The 19,179-nt window shown below is 38.8% G+C and overlaps 1 protein-coding gene across 3 annotated transcripts in view; it reads right to left on the bottom strand.

Annotated features, from left to right (window-relative positions):
• The window catches only part of LOC118006402 (NAD(P) transhydrogenase, mitochondrial), a 92,317-nt gene that overhangs the window by 18,729 nt on the left and 54,409 nt on the right, over positions 1–19,179 (bottom strand). For all 3 annotated transcript variants that reach the window (XM_034999036.1, XM_034999035.1, XM_034999033.1), the window contains exons 14-19: positions 18,286–18,481; positions 15,309–15,542; positions 14,031–14,191; positions 11,511–11,690; positions 4,267–4,426; positions 1,932–2,013 (exon numbers count right to left, since the gene is read on the bottom strand). In XM_034999036.1, the coding sequence (XP_034854927.1) occupies positions 1,932–2,013; positions 4,267–4,426; positions 11,511–11,690; positions 14,031–14,191; positions 15,309–15,542; positions 18,286–18,481 (1,013 nt within the window). The remainder of the gene's footprint in view (positions 1–1,931; positions 2,014–4,266; positions 4,427–11,510; positions 11,691–14,030; positions 14,192–15,308; positions 15,543–18,285; positions 18,482–19,179) is intronic.

Raw genomic sequence — 19,179 nt, 5'->3', positions numbered from 1 at the left:
TAGGTCTGCAAATGCTTTAAGTGGCAAGCGTCTGGTTAAAAGGGCAGCCCTGTACAATACCGGATAAGAAAACGGGCAATGGTGACCAAAAATGAGACTTCATATGTGAAAATCAAAAAACAAAGTCAGGGCGGCACCTGGGTGGCTGTTGGTTAAGCATCTGCCTTCAGCTCCGGTCATGATCTCAGGGTCCTGGGATTGAGCCCCATATCCAGCTCCCTGCTCAGTGGGGAGCCTGCTTCTCCCTCTCCCCCGCCCCCGCTTGTGCGCTCTCTCTTTCTCATGCGCTTGCTCTCTCTTAAATAAGTAAATAAAATCTTTTTTAAAAAGTCAGTGATTTTTCTCATCTTCTATCTTCAATTTTCTAAGACTATACTAAACATGGAAACATCTACATCACAGAAAAGCTGGTCCTACCACAAAATAGTATTTTGACTCTCTGTATATGAAAAACACTAACTATGGATCACAAGAAGGCAGAGTGGGGAAGGAGTGAGAGAGGGAAGGAAGGAAGAGAGAAAATGCAGCTGATACTAAAATGTTAGATCCACTTGGGGCACCTGGGTGGTGCAGTCAGTTAAGCGCCAGACTCTTGGTTTTGGCTCAGGTTGTGATCTCAGGGCCCTGATCTCAGGGTCGTGAGATTGAGTCCCGCATCAGGCTCTGCACTCAGCGGGAGTCTGCTTGAGATTCTCTCTCCCTCTCCCTCTGCCCCTCCCACTCGTGCTCTCTCTCTCTCTCTCTCGCTCAAATAAGTAAATCTTTAAAATAAAAAAATAAAATGTCAGATCCACTTATTTCATCATGTAAGTCTCTTCACCACTATTAATAGCTGGGACATTCAGGATTTTGCACTCCATCTTGCATGGACACTATGACTAGTTCTGGGCAAATGGTTGAGCTTATCATCTTATCATTTGTCCCAGAAAAAGTGTAAGATAGACATCTAAAAGGAATTTTCATTAATAGACATTAACAGTTAATGTTAACACATTAACATTCTGGTGAACAAACTAAATAGAGTTAGCTTGTCTCTCTGACTTATGGTACCATGTCAAAGAAGCTGCGAGAGAACCAGCTTCTCTAGCAAAGAGGCAGCAGGTATCTACTCCCAGGGACAACTCCAGACAGTCCCTTCACGGACTCCAGGACAGGGATCCAAAGGTGCACAGAACTGATGCAAAGTACTGCAAGGGTCTGTCACCCACTGACCCCATCTTTACATCCCTCAAACCCTTTATCCAAGGTCATGGGGAATAATCTGGAAATGCAGAGTTCTCAAATTCTCCATTTGCTCAAGATCCTCCAAGAGCAGAGTCTAGTGCCCAAATGCCAAGTGGCAGGTACAGCTACTACTCTGATTCTTATTCCAGAAAGTGTATGGTGTTAGGAAAAGAATATTTGCACCAGTCTTGGTGAATATGAGAGAATATGAGAGCGAACCCAGTCGGACATTAACCAGCCCACAGGATCACCACCGGGTCTCACTCAGTCTTCAAAGACCTCTCATTTGAGATACTTTTCTTCAGTCAGTGTGAACACCAAAAACCAAAAAGGGACAACTCAATGTGGTTCTAATGATTTATTTGACCTCCTTCCCCAAATCCAACCAGAAACAGAACTTCTGTTTTTCCCCATTAGTAAAAATCCTGGAATTCAGTATAATAGTTTCCCTTTCTAAAATGAGCCTGTATTTAGGTTCTGTGGTATTAGAGATAGCAAAACGAGGTAGCCAGACTAAGGCCAGAATAGGGTTTTTACAACTCAGTTTCTTTACCTGTGATTACATATGTACAACTCCACTGTAAGTAAGAAAATCATCCAGATGCAAGTCATCGCTTCTCCTTCTCTCTCTCTCTCTCTCTCTCTCTCTCACACACACACACACACACACACACACACCTCACAAGATTCGTGCTACACGCACTGACCTGACTTTCTTGCCCTGTTCCGAGAGCATCTTCACCAAGTCGGCGATGGGGTACTGTGCTTTGGCTGCACAGAGGCCATAGCCTGCAAAGAACATGAAACACACAGAAGAGGGTGATTTTTATTTGGAAATCTTATGAATAATAATTTCTCCCTTGGGGGCGCCTGGGTGGCTCAGTTGGTTAAGCGACTGCTTTCGGCTCAGGTCATGATCCTGGAGTCCCTGGATCGAGTCCCGCATCGTTTCTCCCTCTGACCCTCCCCCCTCTCATGTGCTCTCTCTCTCATTCTCTCTGTCTCAAATAAATAAATCTTTAAAAAAAAATAAAAAATAAAAATAATTTCTCCCTTGATCAAGACATATTTTTATGCCAAGGAAGGCAATCCGCTAACAGGATGAGACATGAAAGCAAACTTCTGGCCTTTTTAAAGTATTAGCCTAAATCTCAGATTCAAAATCTAATGGTCCCTCCTCAATCTTCTGCCTTGTCTGATACTGCTGGGCACTCCCTCCCCACACACCACACCTCCCACACACTTGTGTATGCACACACTTTGTGTGGGTGCACCTCCCACACACCTGCGGCTCACGTAAATGGCTTCAGACCGTCTTCATACTTGGTTTTGAGAAGACTGCAGTTGCCTGGCTCCCCTCCTCACTTTGTTACTATTCTTCCTTGACATCCTTGAATAGATCTCCTTCTGTTTCCCTTAAACAATGAAACTCCCCAGGGCCTTGGCTTTGCCCGTCACACTCTCCTTGGAAAGTCTCGGCCTGTCCCATGGGCTCAAGAGCCATCTGATGACTCCCAATCTGTGTCCAGCCTCAGCCTGTCCTTTAGCTCCAGGATGGCATGTCCATTGTCCTAGCTCCACCTCAAACTTAATGTCTCCTAAAAAGAACTTAAAAATTTCCCCCTCTGCCAAAAAAACCCAAGAGTGCTCCCTATTTCTGATGTTATTACAGGTGTGACCACAAACTGCAGTCCTCTTCCTTCTTCTTTAACCCCTACATTCTGTCCACTCCCCCTGTACAATCAGTCTCACCTGTCCCCGCTCATCTACCCCCAGTTTTCCAAATACCAAGTGTCTGCTCAGGCTGTTCCCTCTGCCTTCCCCACGCCCAACACCATCTATCCTCAAGGCCCAAAACAAACCCTCACATCCTAATAATGCTTCTTAGGTTCCTCATGATTAAAAAGAAAGTGTGTCTACACGGTCTAATCTAGCCCTTATCATAACCCACCGTGCACTATTTATTGATCTGACTTCTTCCCTGGATGGAAAATGTCTAAAAAAAAAAGAGTGTGCCCTTTACATCTTTCCACCTCTACACTCCAGTTGTGTTTCTCACCAGGTAACACTAACGCCACCTTGGCTGGGACCATTCATGATGCAGGAATGTCCCAGGTAATACAACATATTTAGTGTGTCTGCTCTCACACGCTAGTGGAAAATAGCAGCCCCATATGTGAGATGAAAACCCAAATCCACAAGTTTCAAATGCCTCTAGAAAATGATACTGCCCCAATTGAGAAGGCTTGCACCTGAACATTCAATTCTGCTAGTGTTTGGTATTTACATCTTAGCATATAACCAACCAGCAAACCACCCCCATGTCAAATCAATAGATTTCCTTTATAGAAAACTCTTACAATAGCGTAATAGAGTTAAAATCTTAATCTGAACCCAAAGTGTTACCTGTAATACCACAGCATTCTGTGGTACGATTAAAGAAAAATGGAGCTAACCCTCAAAAAATTAGGGAATTGAGGCTGGGAGATTAAATGACTTGGTCAATGTCAGGTCAATTGTTAGAGGCAAAATTAAGAACAAAAGTGAAGTGTTATCATTCCCAGACCAAGTTCTTTCTATTAGGCCACGTTACCTCATCTTATTGGAAACCACATGATTATCAATGATTTTTTAAATATTTACTTTTGAAAAAAAAGAGATTAACATTTACTAGCATTCACTGAGTCTAGATACTTTCATATACTATATCTAATTTAATATTGACAATAATTCCAAAAACTATCAATGAGGAACAAATAACCAAAACTCAAAGATGACTAAAACATTATGTACAGAATCACAGAAAGACATGGCTAGAACCTACCACACATCGATTTTTAAAATCTCCATGTGATCCCCAAAATATTAACCCTAAGCTGAGGATTCTCAACATTTTTTAGTTGGTAATCATAGGGTTGCTTCTGTTTCCATTGCATTTTCAAATATGGGTAAGTTCCAATTCAATTTTTTTCCTATTATAAGAAACTGTATTAACATAATCAATTCCAATAGCGATTACAGGTTGTTTGCTTTTTTTTTTACCTGGAGTAATAATAATGCTATTAGCTTCTCGAATCATGTCAATTGCATTGTCAAGGTTGATTTCTGTATGTGTGCCAGAAATTTCCATGGGTTTTCCACCAGCTGTTGAAGTAGTACCATAGCCTCCGAGAATCACATTAGCCAGGGAGCGATTCATTGCCTGGAGAGCAAAATTATTAGCTGCGAGAGTTTAATCCACATAACTTTTTGAAAGTGGTATGAACCCTGTGTATATGATATTCATAATCATTTTAAGAGGTTTATTTGATCATCTAAAAAAATCACATAGATCACATCTATAAAGTCAACTGTACACAGATATATTTTCAGTAAAAGTTAATTTTAAAAAAGAATTTAATGGAAAATTACCAATAATATTAAGAAATTAATGAAAAATTCAGATCCAGTTATTACTGTCCATGTACTGATTAAGCAACTTCTACCTCCATATTCACATGTATTTCACCAGAGTAAAAGAGAATGGTATCTATGAGAAATTTTCCAAGGTGACTACAGATGTCTCAGGTGAATCCTGCTACCAGCTGTAAGCTGTCAAGAGACTAAAAGAAGGGGGCACCTGGGTGGCTCAGATGGTTAGGCGTCTGCCTTCGGCTCAGGTCATGATCCCAGGATCCTGGGATCGAGCCCCGCATCGGGCTCCCTCTCGGCGAGAAGCCTGCTTCTCCCTCTCCCACTCCCCCTGCTTGTGCTCCTGCTCTCACTATCTCTCTCTCTGTCAAATAAATAAATAAAATCTTTAAAAAAAAAAAAAAAAAAAGAGACTAAAAGAAGGAAAGGAAAGCTATCCACGGCATTTAGAAGTCTGCTGCCCTCTGTCGTCAAGAAAAAAAGAAATGTGGGAGTTGATAAGGTCTTATTTTCCAAATCAACTACATACAGCTCCAGGAAGCTGTAACAGAAGTGACTAGATTCATCATTAGGCTCCTAAAATATTTACTTCCAAAAAGGCAGATGAGTAAGTTCATACACTGTTTCATTAAAACTTACACCTGCCCTTTTAACTGGAAAAATAATCTCGGAAAAGAAATCAGAGGAAGGCATGTTCATTTACAATCATCCAACAACGTGCCACACAAATGCGACAACTGAAACATGACAATGGCATGTGTGTTTCTAAAACAGTTCATCTGTAGACCTCGGGAACTGGGGTGGTAAAAGACAAGACAAGAAGCTAGATGGCTTGGGTAACCAAATGCCTTTTAAGAATTCAAATCACTGTAAATGAAGAAAGCAGTCATTTTACATGATCATAAACTGGATTTCTCACTTCAGAAAAAAATCCAAAAAATTATTAAACCCTATTTTAAGGGCTATAATAAACATATCATTGATCCATTGTTTATTCCATGTAAAAGCTATATAAGTGTTAATCTATCACTTTTTTAAAAAAAGACAATACTTTATTATTAAAGAACAAAAAGCACCTGAAGATTTTCAGTGACAACTAACACACTGGGAGAAAAAAAAATCATGACCATCCATCCAAAGACAGCCCAGCCTGCTACCATCTTAGTGGAGACAGGTACATACACTGCTCAAGTGGGACAGAGGTAGAGGCAGGGAGGAAAAAGCAGCAGAGAAGATAAACAAAGAGCCATTAAAGGCAGCATATCAATAACATAAACATGAATCAAAATGTTGTCAGAATTTTTTAAGTTGTCCTTTTGACTGAAGCTCATCTCTCAGACATAGCATTCACACTTTAGAGACCCCAAACCCCAGTAAACTGGTCTAAGATTATTATATACAAAATAAATACCCTCAGAATACCTTTACATATTTATGAAGAGATAAGAGGGTCAGAAAAATCAATAATGCTTTTAATTAGGTATATAATCCCAACCTGACATGAAGATGTAAATTCTTAACCCAACCTCCTATACTTAAATCCAAGTTCTACTGAAAATCCAAATAGCCATACCTGAGACTTCCAAACATTCAATTTGTGGATTTTGACAAATTCTTTCTAGTTTTGAATTAGAAGATTCTGAAATTAAATTACCAGAAATATGTTCTACCAAATGTTTGCCTTAAAAACTGGTTCAAAGGACTATTTCAGACATTGATGTCTTTCTGTCATAGATAACTTCTTTTAAAAAAGTCAAACCCACAAAGCAGCTCCATCACCTGCATCACATAGTCCTGCAGAGGGACAGATGTCAGAGGGACATGATGTAGAGGGACAGATATACAAGAATATGACCACTTTATTCTAACTTGGCTTAAAAGGAACCATTCTATACAAAAAATACAGATTCGAAGGGACACATACCACCTCCGGTGTTTATGGCAGCAACATCTACAATAGCCAAACTATGGAGAGAGCCCAAATGTCCATCGACTGATGAATGGATAAAGAAGATGTGGTATGTGTATACAATGGAATATTACTCAGCCATCAAAAAGAAAGAAATCTTGCTGTTTGCAACAACATGGATGGATCTAGAGGGCATAATGCTAAGTAAAATAAGTCAGAGAAAGACAAATACCATATGATTTCACTCATATGTGGAATTTAAGAAACAAACAGATGAACATAGAAGGAGGAGGAAAAGAAAAAAAGGAGAGAGGGAAACAAGCCATAAAAGACTCTTAAAAATAGAGAACAAATTGAGGGTTGATGGAGGGAGGTGGGCAGGGGATGGGCTAGGTGGGTGATGGGTATTAAAGAGGGCACTTGTGATGAGCACTGGGTGTTGTAAATAAGTGATGACTCACTGAATTCTACTCCTGAAACCAATATTGCACTGTATGTTAACTAGGATTTAAGTAAAAGCTTTTAAATAAATAAATAAATAAGGAACCATTCTTCTCTCCCTAGAAAACTGAATGGAGGAGAAGAAAAGAATTTCTGAGGACATTTAATTAATATTTACCCACTATTCTAATGGCATCTTCAGGAGAAAAAAAGGGAACCATACAGTAGTTTAACAATCAAAGTCAACTTGTTGAACACATAGCCACAATTATATCACCATTAAGCCGATTCCATGTGGTCTCTTAAAAACTAAATTATTTTTCATCTCTGAATTTACCATTGCAACATCATATTTTCAACAAATGTTTAGGGTTTAGGACTTGTTCTGTTCTTTTTTTTTTTTTTTTTGCTTGTTTAAGTGATTAATGAGACTATCCTGTGACCACTGATCCACAGATTGAGGAGTTCCCAGCTTCCAAGACAAAGTATTCACAACACTGTCCAAGACTATTCCTTTTAAATTATTAAGGCCTATAATGAAAATTGCATGCTACATTAAAGAGACACTTAATTCACATAATTCCAAGCAAACTCTAAGAAAAAAATCTGAAAACAAAGGAAAGGCCATAAAATAGACAAAACCAAAGCAATAATAACATATACTCTATTTACTATCATCTCTCATTTCAATGCTTTGTGGGTGCTGAGTAATTGACTGCAAAGCAAAAAAAAAAAAATTATTATTGGTTTGGCTTTGATTCACTTCATTCTGTTCTATTTTCATTTGGAAACAAGTAACAAAGTGCAAAAATCAGAAAATTCGGTTTGAAAATGCTGTCCCATTTTTGCAAGCCCTCTATTTCCCAGGCAATTTGGACACTATCTCAAGTAAATGGACTGTAAAATCATGAAGAGGTTAATGTCTATATGACACCTGACATAAAGCAAATTATTCATTTGAGGGGGCTATCTGGACACTACCGACATTTTTCAGTTTAATCTTGGATATTATATAACCACAAGCATGCGGCTCAGAAGACACCCAAAAGAATTCTTTGTCAGAACAAAAGTGCAATTTTAGGGATTACTGATTAGCCACTCGGGGAGCATTCCATTCCCTCTCACATAATAAAACCACTCTGTTCCGGTTTGGACTTGCATGTTTCCTCAATAAATAATAAAATATTGAAGCTAAACATACTAGTATTATTAACAGCTACTGATATATGGCAGGACATCTGTTACCATGACCTATCCAGAGAAGATTCCAAAATATGAAATGAGCAAGCAAATATTCATCTAATGTTCATTTAATAATTATTATACTCGTATGAGTGTGCCGGGGGCTCGGTTAGCCTCCCTAAACACAAAGGCCAATAATCAATGGCGTCTTCAAATACCTTCCTTGTAAAATGAGAGTATTTTCTACCTCCAGAATTAGCCTGGAGATTAAATAAGCTAATATTTGTAAAGCACCCAGTGTTAATGCCTACAGTATGTTAATGCCTACTACTATGCCCAATTACACGTGTCTATTTCATTTTTATTATTAATATGAACCACTCTGAGCTGCTAAAACACCAGCCATGAAGAAACAATTTCTTGTAATAAAGAAGCACAAGCCAAGAATCAGTGAAGATTACTGGGAAAAGTCAAAATCAGGGCAATTTAGAAGGAAAGAAAATTTCTATCTTCAAAATTAAAAAATACAGCAGGCTGGTTTTTGCGGTTGCCTTGTTTGTTTTGTAATAAGACGAAGGGAGGGAGAGCGTGCAGGAAAACAAGTGCCCCACACATCACTGGTGAGAGCTCAGCCTGGAGAGTCCTTTGTGGAAATCAATTCATCGATATCGACAGCCAACACAAAGCCCTTACTCCATTCCCAAGGAAATAATCAAAATGCGCAAGGAGGTACACTGAAGGAAAAAAAAACACTAATTATTAGTGAGATAAACAATTCAGAATATATTCGAACATATGCTTATGAAAAAAGACTGGAATTAGAATACTAAATCTTAAGAGTTAAGTGGTAATGGCATTACAAATGATTTATCTTCTCCTTTCTTCCAAATTTCCCACATTAAACATCTTTTATTTTTGTAATTGCATAGTATTTTTTAAAAAATTAAAGCTTCAACTGTCTTTGAATCCAAATTAATACAAGTTGCTATTTTAAACAGAGCATCCATCTGATCTAGTGTGACACGTGTCAGGGACAGCTATAAGAACACTTTATTATAGAGCACAGGAATAAAAAATAGCTATGCTATGTTGCCAATAAATGACATGCCTGAGGCAGTGGAAATAGAAGGAAAAAAAACAAAAATATAGAAAGCAGATCAAGAAATATGAAAGGAAAGAATAAGAGAAAGATGATATAGGTACAGAAGTACACACAGAAAAAAGTATTTTCAACAAGTGCCTCTTACTACCTTATTCTAGTTACTGTCATAGAACTGCTACTGTAAGTGTCTGTAGTTACTAGAACCAATAATAATAAAAGAAACTAGATGAAGAGGAAGGGGGGAGGAAATAAAAAAGACACAGGCAAATTTGGGATATACTATTGATACATTTAAAAACCTAAGTAAAACCATTTAAGAAAAAAACAGTAAAGGCAAGAAGGCACCTGTAATGATACTCCAAGAACTAGACACAGGTCCTCACCTCTCCCCCTATCAACAGGCCACTGGCTTTGTTAAAATTCAAATCCTCCCATTTAATTTTAAAATCAGAATTTTGACCAACCACAAGTTTAAGTAATAATGAAAATCTGCTGCCCCCTGCTGATCATTTAAATTCACCAAATGAAGCAAAGTCAAACTAAGAGTTAAAAGTTCATTTTTAGAAGCTAAGTGAAATAAGTCAGTCAGAAAAAAGACAAATACCATACAATTCCATTCATATGTGGAATTTAAGTAACAAAACAAACGAAGGAAAAAAGAGACACAAACCAAGAAACAGGCTATAGAGAACAAACTGACGGTTACCAGAGGGGAGGTGGGTGGGGGAATGGGTGAAATAGGTGATGGGGATTAAGAATACACTTATCATGACTTACCATGATGAGCACTGAGTAATGTATAGAATCGTTGAATCGCTATATTATACACCCAAACTAATATAACACTGTATGTTAACTACACTGGAATTAAAACAAAAAACTTTTTTACAAAGTTCATTTTTAGAGAAAACTATTTCTAATACAACTGAATAAATTTTTCCTTCTTTATAAACATTTGTTTTTTAGAACCCCAAAGCCTGAAACTTTTCAAACAGGAGACCCAAACCACCTCCTTTCCAAATTCCCTGAACGACTGGGGAGATTTAATTTTAAAACCTCTTCCTCAGGGCTATCAAATCCTTTGTTCTACAAAATGGCCAAAGAAAACTGATTTCTTATTATAAAAAGATAACTTCAGCACTCAATTTACAAAGAGATTTTCAATTAAAACATACGAGGAATTCTGAGTTATAAATAACGGGCTTTTTAAATATTGTAATAAAAGAAGGGAGGTGGCAAAAGTACCCTTTCTCTGCCTGAAGGATTAATCACCGTAGAGTCATGTTCTGAGGTCACTCCATTGCACACTCGCCCTTCCACAGTCATTCAGAACTACCACCGAGAAAACAGTATCTATCATTTGAAAAACTTTCCTAGTCAAACCTTTAATTATTTGCAGTATATCTTCTTGCCTTCTTGTAGAAACAAAAAGGAAGCTAGGAAGTATTTGTTTTCTTGATTTTTTTCTTTCTTTCTTTATTTTTTTTTAAGATTTTATTTATTTATTTGACAGAGGGAGACACATCGAGAGAGGGAACACAAGCAGGGGGAGTGGGAGAGGGAGAAGCAGGCTCCCAGTGGAGCAGGGAGCCCGATGCGGGGCTCGATGCCAGAACCCTGAGCCGAAGGCAGACGCTTAACGACTGAGCCACCCAGGCGCCCCTAAAAAGCAGCTTAAACAAGAAAATTACTTAGAATATAGTAAGAATACAGTAAGAAGAAAAGAATAAAATGGAAGGGCGGTGGGTGGGGGGATGGGGTAACCAGGTGATGGGCATTAAGGAGGGCAGGTGTTGTGATGAGCACTGGGTGTTATATGCAACTAACGAATTGTTGAACACTACATCAAAAACTAATGACGTTCAATATGCTGGCTAATTGAACATAATAAAAAAAGAAAGAAAAAAGAATAAAATGTAAAATAATATACAGTATGATCAGATAAGTAGATACACAGATATGCAGTAAAGAAAGAAACAGAATAGAAAGAAATAAACCAAAATCTTAAGTGCTTATCTCCAGATGGAGTCAGATTTTTTATCTTGATATTTAATTTTCCTAATTATCTACATTTGGGGACTTTAAAAGCAGTCTTGGAAATTTATTAGAATGAAACACTCTGATATTTCTACCGAAGAAAAGTAAGAACTGACATAGTCGTTTTTTACTGCAAATAAAGTAACAAACAGATCCTTATTTTCAGAACACCATTTCCTTTTTGTTGAAACACCTATTTCTTACCACACACATGATGTAGGACAGGATAGCACCAGAGGAGCCTATGAGCGCCCCCACAATGGTCAGCAGGTTGTTGTTCAGCAGGAAGCCCTCCGCACACAGGGCCCAGCCTGAGTAGCTGTTCAGCACAGTGATGACGACGGGCATGTCCGCACCCCCGATAGCAGCTGTCAAAGTCACACCCTAGGATGAAACCCAAAGCAGAAATCAAAATTAATAAAATAAAAATAAAACCTCTGACACTGGACATCTTGATTCTTAATCATTCTGGTTTTCAATTAATATATTTATCTTGAAGTTCCACTGGGGTACCAAGTGCCTCCCATACTGATCAATTCTCCCACAGATATAACACGTATAAACACTGAACCACCACCACCACCCCCGAAATATCCCTAAATCCCTAACAGGCAGTGATGAAAAGCAAGCAGAAACTAGAGAGGGGTCCGCACTTGAAAAAAAGTAACAGCACTGAGTGAATTTCCCAGTTTTTATGGCGTTAATGTAAGGGCAGGCCCCTGGTGGTGCCAGGAGAAACAGCTAAATCCGAAATATAAGCCCATAGTCTTGCTAGTTTGAAGGCCCTAGGAGAGGATTTAGGGTGACTACAGCAGCTGCAAAGTGAGAAGGGAAACTACAGAGGAGCAGGCTAAAGAGAGGGAGCCCCAAATTCTATGTATGAACTCTGCCCAAAACTCTGGTTCTTTAACTATGCATATGTGGGCAGACTCCAAGCAAACCTGTTAAGGATAAAATAATAACAGATTTCAGCTGCTCCCACCATAAGGGAGCCAGATTTGAAATCTGATTTCAAATTAGCTGCCTACAAAAACAAATAAATAAAAAATAATGATCAATACTCCTTGGAGGAATACAACAGAATCCAAAGTCTCTCTAGTGCAACCCCAAATCACTAAACACAGGAAAGGGAAAAGAACGATGGGGAGAAAGATTTTTGCTTTTTATTCCACAAACACCTATGTATTTTGAGTTTAAGATGTGAATGTATTCATGTACTACTTAATGAAGTCAAAAGCAATTAAAACAGTCCACAAAATATTTTATCTTACTCATTCTCATACAAGCATAAAGTACCTCTTTAATATCAAATTCACCTCTTCTCAAAAATAGTAATTCTTAAAGTTTTGCATTTCTGTGCTGTTGGTTTTGAGACACTCTGCTTTATTGGATAAAAAAAATATCAAAACCATTTTTCTTTTCTTTAAAGTAAAACAAAAGCCAGTGCTATATAAGCCAGAAAAAAAATGGATTGTCAGTAGTTATAAAAAAGAATTTTAAGTTAATTTTCAGACTTTTTTTTTAAGTAGGCTCCATGCCCAGTGTGGAGCCCAACACTGGGCTTGAACTCACAGCCCTGAGATCAAGACCTGAGCTGAGATCAAGAGTCAGACACTTAACTGACTGAGCCACCCAGGAGCCCCTACTTTTCAGACTTCTAAAGTTTCTCTGGCAAAATCAGGCCTCTTAAGATTACATAAAAATAAGTATCATTTTAGGGCCCCTGGATGGCTCAGTCGTTAAGCGTCTGCCTTCGGCTCAGGTCATGGTCCCAGGGTCCTGGGATTGAGCCCCGCGTCGGGCTCCCTGCTCGGCGGGAAGCCTGCTTCTCCCTCTCCCCCTCCCCCTGCTTGTGTTCCCTCTCCCGCTGTCTCTCTCTGTCAAATAAATAAAATTAAAAAAAAATAAGTATCATTTTTAACACTGTAAATCTTGAATCAAGCAGCCAGTATGTATTTGATAAGCAATTACTGTATGTCTAATTTTGTACTAAGCACTACAAATTATTTTAAAAACCTAAAACATAAACCAGTGTCTACAATATAGACTCCAGACTAGACAAACATGAAGGAATCGGTGAATAACAACTGTTTTGCAAAAGCATCCTACACTGATATAATAAAATGCTATATTGTAGCATATAGACACCCAGATAATACTGTATGTATCAATATACTAAATGCAAAAATCAGAGAGGGAGAAGAGGACCATACCTATCATGAAAGGCTTCCCTGAACTCCCCCACTGAACACACAGGGTTTATTAACTACATCTCATTTTACATAATTCTTTAACTTGGTATCATAACTTCCATTAAATGAGAGCGCAACTAACGGGCAGGGAGTATCTGACCCTTATTGCATAAAACCCAAAGCACCATTTTGTGGGCCTTGTCACAGTAAGTAGGCACCTAGTGAATAGAATTGAAACACTTGGCTTTTTAAAATTCCCATTCACCAGCACATTGATCCAGGGAAAAGACCCCAGAGCAATAAAGATGGCACCCAACAACTTTGAAAGGAACCATTCAGTGGAGAGCAAGAGTGGTTTTCTTCTTACACTTTGCTGTATTTTCCAGATTCTAAAAAGAAGAACATGTAACATCATTCTAAAACATGTTTATTCCATCAAGGGTCTTGAAGAGCTAGAAATAGGTTAGACTGCAATCTAACAAAATATGCCAGTTTCTCACTGAGGATGTGCTTTCCACCCCTAACTTCTTACCATGACAGCAGAGAGAGCCGACACAGAGCCCAGACAGGTAATGCCCGTGGTAAAGCTAGGGTCCATCATGAATGGGATTATTCCACCCACACTAGCAGCCAGCAAGCCTGCATTAAGTAAGTGCCTCCCAGGAAGCAGGAGAGGGGCAGATTTCAGGATACCTAGGACCAAGCGCAAGTCAGTCAGAAGCTAGCACATGTCATGAAAAACCCCCTCACACACACACACACACACACACACACACACACACACTTAAGTGCATGTCATTTAATCCTAAACTACCAAAATTAAATATCAGAATTTTTAAAAATGGTCCTGAAACATAAAAGCGAATTAGGGCTCTTACATGTAACAAATGTTAACAGAAGTAGGAAAAGTATGGCTCAACTTAACTGTTCTTTACTTTGATCACACAACAATTTCTTTACTCTTTGTCCTAGCATCTTAAAAAGTTACATTTTTCCCGTATGACCAACACAGAAGTTGTTAAGTGTGGTTTCATTTATTTAAAACTTCAAAACAGAGTCCTAGCACATTAGCATTTCTGATTCTATCAACTGAACCCAAGGGAGCAGAGCCCTGGTTTGCTAGATGTTTTTGAAACAAAGCATAAGACAAGAGCATTGGAGGCTTGAAGTTCTTTTGTGATTTTTAAGTTTCATGGAAACACTCTATTTAATTTTAACGGCTTGATTACTCAGAGGAAAAGACCAGATTTTTACATCACAAGTTAGTTTCTCTATAGACTCACTTATTCATGAAAACACTGAAAATAGCCTCTGTGAGGTTTGGGGGTTCCTTCCCCCACTTCTAGTCTCAGCCACGAGAAGTAGCAAAAGATGGTAAGCCAGAGCCGAAAAATGTGTATGTGTTCAAAATAAGTATGTATGGTGATCACACAAGCTTCTTATTCAACAAGCTTCTCTCTACTCTGGAAAATGTATAAAATTCATTTCTGTGAACAGGCATCCCTAACTAAGGATTAGGAAGATGTAGTTTTGTTCACATGTATTATCGATTGTCAGCTCGTCCCGCTACCCCAATTTCTGTGCACTAGCCGTCTGCAGAAGGAACTGCTTCAAAGCTTTGTGAGCTCTGCAAGGATCAAGGAAGGGAAGCAATCTCGAGGTGGAGGAAGGGTCTTTTATATATCTCTCCGTGCTATATACATTCTTCACCTAACAGGTTCTACCGTGAAGCCATTTTCTGAAACTGACACGGACCCTCAAGCCCCATAAACAGTAGCGACTGACCCCTCTGTGATGTGGCATCACTTACCCTGCAGCTTTCCGTAGGCAACGAGAGAGCCGCTAAACGTGACACCACCGATGTAAGTACCAAGGTAGGCCACGATCTTGGTGAGATTTGCAGCTGCGTCCATGGCAAAATGTGGATATTCTATGATGTACTCAGCTACGCAAGTAAGTACAGCTGCCAAGCCCACTAAGCTGTGGAATGCAGCAACTAATTGAGGTAAATCAGAAATCTGGATGCGTTTGGCAATTGTCAATCCTGTTGGGAAATGAAAGTCAAAGAGAAATTAAAACTCAACAGACCTCTGAGAGGCAACTACAATAAAGCCAACACCTGATTATTATTCAGCCATAAAAAAGACAGAAATCTTGCCATTTGTGAAAATATTGATGAACCTTGAGGGTATTATGCTAGGGGAAATAAGTCAGAGAAAGACAAATACCATATGATCTCACTTATATATGAAATCTAAAAAAAAAAAACAAAAAACAAAACAAAACAAAAAACCTGGGCACCTGGGTGGCTCAGTCAGTTAGGCATCCAACTCTTGGTTTGAGCTCGGGTCATGATCTCAGGGTCATGGGATCGAGCCCTGCATCAGGCTCTGCACTCAGTGGGGAGTCTGCTTGACCCTCTCCCTCTGCTCATTTGCTCTCACTTTCTCTCAGATAAATAAATAAAATCTTAAAAAAAAAAAAAAAAAAACCAAGCTCATAGATACTGTAAACAGACTGGTGGTTGTTAGAGAAGGGGATGGGAGGTGGGCAAAATAGGTGAAGCTTCCAGTTATAAAACAAGTCATAGGGATATCATGTACAGCACATTGACTATAATTAATAGTACTGTATCATATTTGAAAGCTGCTAAGAGAGTAGATCTTAAAAGTTCTCATCACAAGAAAGAAAATTCTGTAACTACGTATGGTGACAGATGTTTACTAGACTTATTGTGATTATTTTGCTATATATACAAATACAGAATCATTATTTTGTACATCTGAAACTAATATGTCAATTATACCTCAATTTTATTTATTTTATTTTATTTTTAGAGAGAACACATGCATACAGGAAGGGGCAGAGGGAGAGAGAGAATCCCAAGCAGGCTCCGTGCTGAGCGTGGAGCCTGACACAGGACTCGATCTCACCACCCTGAGATCATGACCTAAACTGAAATCAAGAGTCAGACGCTTAACTGACTGAGCCACCCAGGCACCCCAATTATACTTCAATTTTTTTAAAAAAGACCACATCTAAGGGTTTCCATCCTTATCCCTAATAAGTATTTATCTGTTTCCTCGTATGGGCTAAATATTCTCTTAAAAGGACTATACAGAAGGTAAGGACACTGGCTATGTATACCCTTTCAAAATAGCAGGTTTTCTCAACACACCTAACCAAGATCCAGCTCCAAAAACCAAACACACAACACTAACACATGCCTCTTCCATCACAACCTGCAAACACTCCCCTAACACTTCTTCAGATTACTTGAGGCTCCAACCAAACCCTTACCTTCTCCCCACTGCATGAATAACCCAAGCTCTCTTCTCCACAAGCCAAAACTTGCTCCTGAGCACAGGAGAAAACAGCTGGAATATGAAGGCCTGGGTTTTCAGGTGGGTGAGTGGGAGCCGTGTCCAAAGGTAAAGAAATGCAAATACCTGGGTAGTCAATGTCCAAATGAGGAGACTCTGAAAGAGCTGTATGGCTCTAGGTAGGTGATAGAGAAGGGGTGTGCCTCAGAACATTTGCTAAGATCTTGTCTAGAGGTTTTCCTGCCATGAACCTACAGCACATTTTCCTTCGTTCCTTTCCAGGGACTATCAAGAAAGGACACAAAGCTTTCCTGGGGAAGTATAAAAGGAGTCCTAAAGCTACTGTTATACCGGTAAATATACAACCACCAGCATCTCAGGATAAAAACATGTGCATATATAAATATGTACAAGATTTTTTTTTTTTAAAGATTTTATTTATTTATTTGACAGAGAGAGAGACAGCGAGAGCAGGAACACAAGCAGGGGGAGTGGGAGAGGGAGAAGCAGGCTTCCTGCCGAGCAGGGAGCCCGATGTGGGACTTGATCCCAGGACCCAGGGATCATGACCTGAGCCAAAGGCAGATGCTTAACGACTGAGCCACCCAGGCGCCCTGTACAAGATTTTTTGATAATATAAAGTTGCACATAATTTTCAAATAATAAAATATATGGTACTCTTTATTGTAAACCCCATATTGCCAATTGACTTTCACAGAATATAATTGTTGACTTTTGCCAAACTCTTGTATCTGTCACCAACCTAGTGTTTGCAGCTGATGAAATGAGTGTAGTCCCCACGGGAATGTTGGCTGACATTTTTGTTTGCATTAACAAGTAAGACAAAAGTGAAACGAGATATATGTGAGAACCTCACTCATTGTCAACAATGTGAGCAACAGCTTGACTCTGATAATAGTTTTCAAATACTGGAAGAATATTTGCTCAATTTTTGTGATATTCACAATGTAATGGCTATAGAAACAGCACACTTTTAAGTTTCAACTGCATTATTAATATTTTCTCCATCACTTTCTTAGGTCTGGACAATCAACAAAACAATAAATGAAATCCAGATTTGTAGTATTTGTTGATTTCCATCGTGTAAATGCAACCACCATGGTCAATTTCAAGCTACCAGTGTATGTCATTAAAGATGGAGTTGGGAAGAGATGGACAAAAGCCCACCTTTACACAGTATCTCTAAAAACAGATATAATATGGGTAATCTCAAGAGCATAGAAAATAAAATCCAACAAATTAATTAGAAAGTTATGAATAATATAATTAACTTTGTGTCTAATATATTTATTTTGGTGAAGAATCATAGTTGGTATAATTCTCATTAAAATACAAACATTTTAAAACATTTAACATTAAGTAAGTGGATCAACTATGTCCAAAGAGTACGCTAAAAAAATGGCTATGTGTTCCCATAAAGGCAGATCTCCACCAAGTGCTTACCAATGGTACCGCCCAAAGCCATTGCTCCAGACATCTGAGCTAACAATTCTGGGGATGGTTTTAGGCCTCCGAGGGTGGCTGCCAGGCCTCCAGCCACCCCAATCATGCCCAATGCATTGCCAAGACGAGCTGTTCCCTGGGTGGAAAGGCCGGCCAGGGCACCAACACAGCACAGACCTGAGCCCAGATACATGATCTTTTTAAATGAAAGGGAAGAGAAGAGAGAGAGAGACTATCAAAACTTCCAGTCTATTAGCATAGGGAGGACTTCTCTTGAGGAAACATGATTTCCTAAGAACAATTTTAAATTCAGACAATAGAGGGACCAGTCGGACTTCTTCTTTGAATATTTCAATATATTTTCCTATCCATTAGGCATATTAATAAATTAAATACCTTAAATTGTACTTGCAATTATACCATTTATGTAAATTGGTTTCTTTTTGGATTTGATAGCATGCACAAATGCATATAAAAGTACCTAAATTTAAACAGAGTTATGATGGGATCTAGACCTGACCAAACACTATAAAGGAGCCAACCCCTGATGCTGTAAATGCCAGGGACCATAACATACATTTTACTCAAGTCAGCCCCATGAGATTCACAGAAGTTGAAGGAATCATCATCCTCATTTTACAAAAAGAGAAAACCAAAGCTTGAAAAGGTTACATAATTCTTCCAAGGTCACATGATCAGAAAATAGCAAATCTGGAATTCAGACACGGGTTTCTCTGACATACCACTCCAACTCCTCTCAAAAAAGATTTTGTTCACTCAACAAGTAAGAAATGTTGTAAACTGCAGAAACTAAGGAACACATGATTTTTCTGCTGTCAGTTGCAATCTCGTGGTAGGCATTGAAAAGTGATAAAAAATACTGAGTTCAGAACA

Source organism: Mirounga leonina, unplaced genomic scaffold (assembly GCF_011800145.1).
Source record: "Mirounga leonina isolate KUSES-001 unplaced genomic scaffold, KU_Mleo_1.0 Mir_96, whole genome shotgun sequence".
NCBI classification, from domain to species: domain Eukaryota; kingdom Metazoa; phylum Chordata; class Mammalia; order Carnivora; family Phocidae; genus Mirounga; species Mirounga leonina.
Note: the sequence above shows the minus strand (reverse complement) of the source record. Positions and strands in the feature narration are given on the sequence as shown.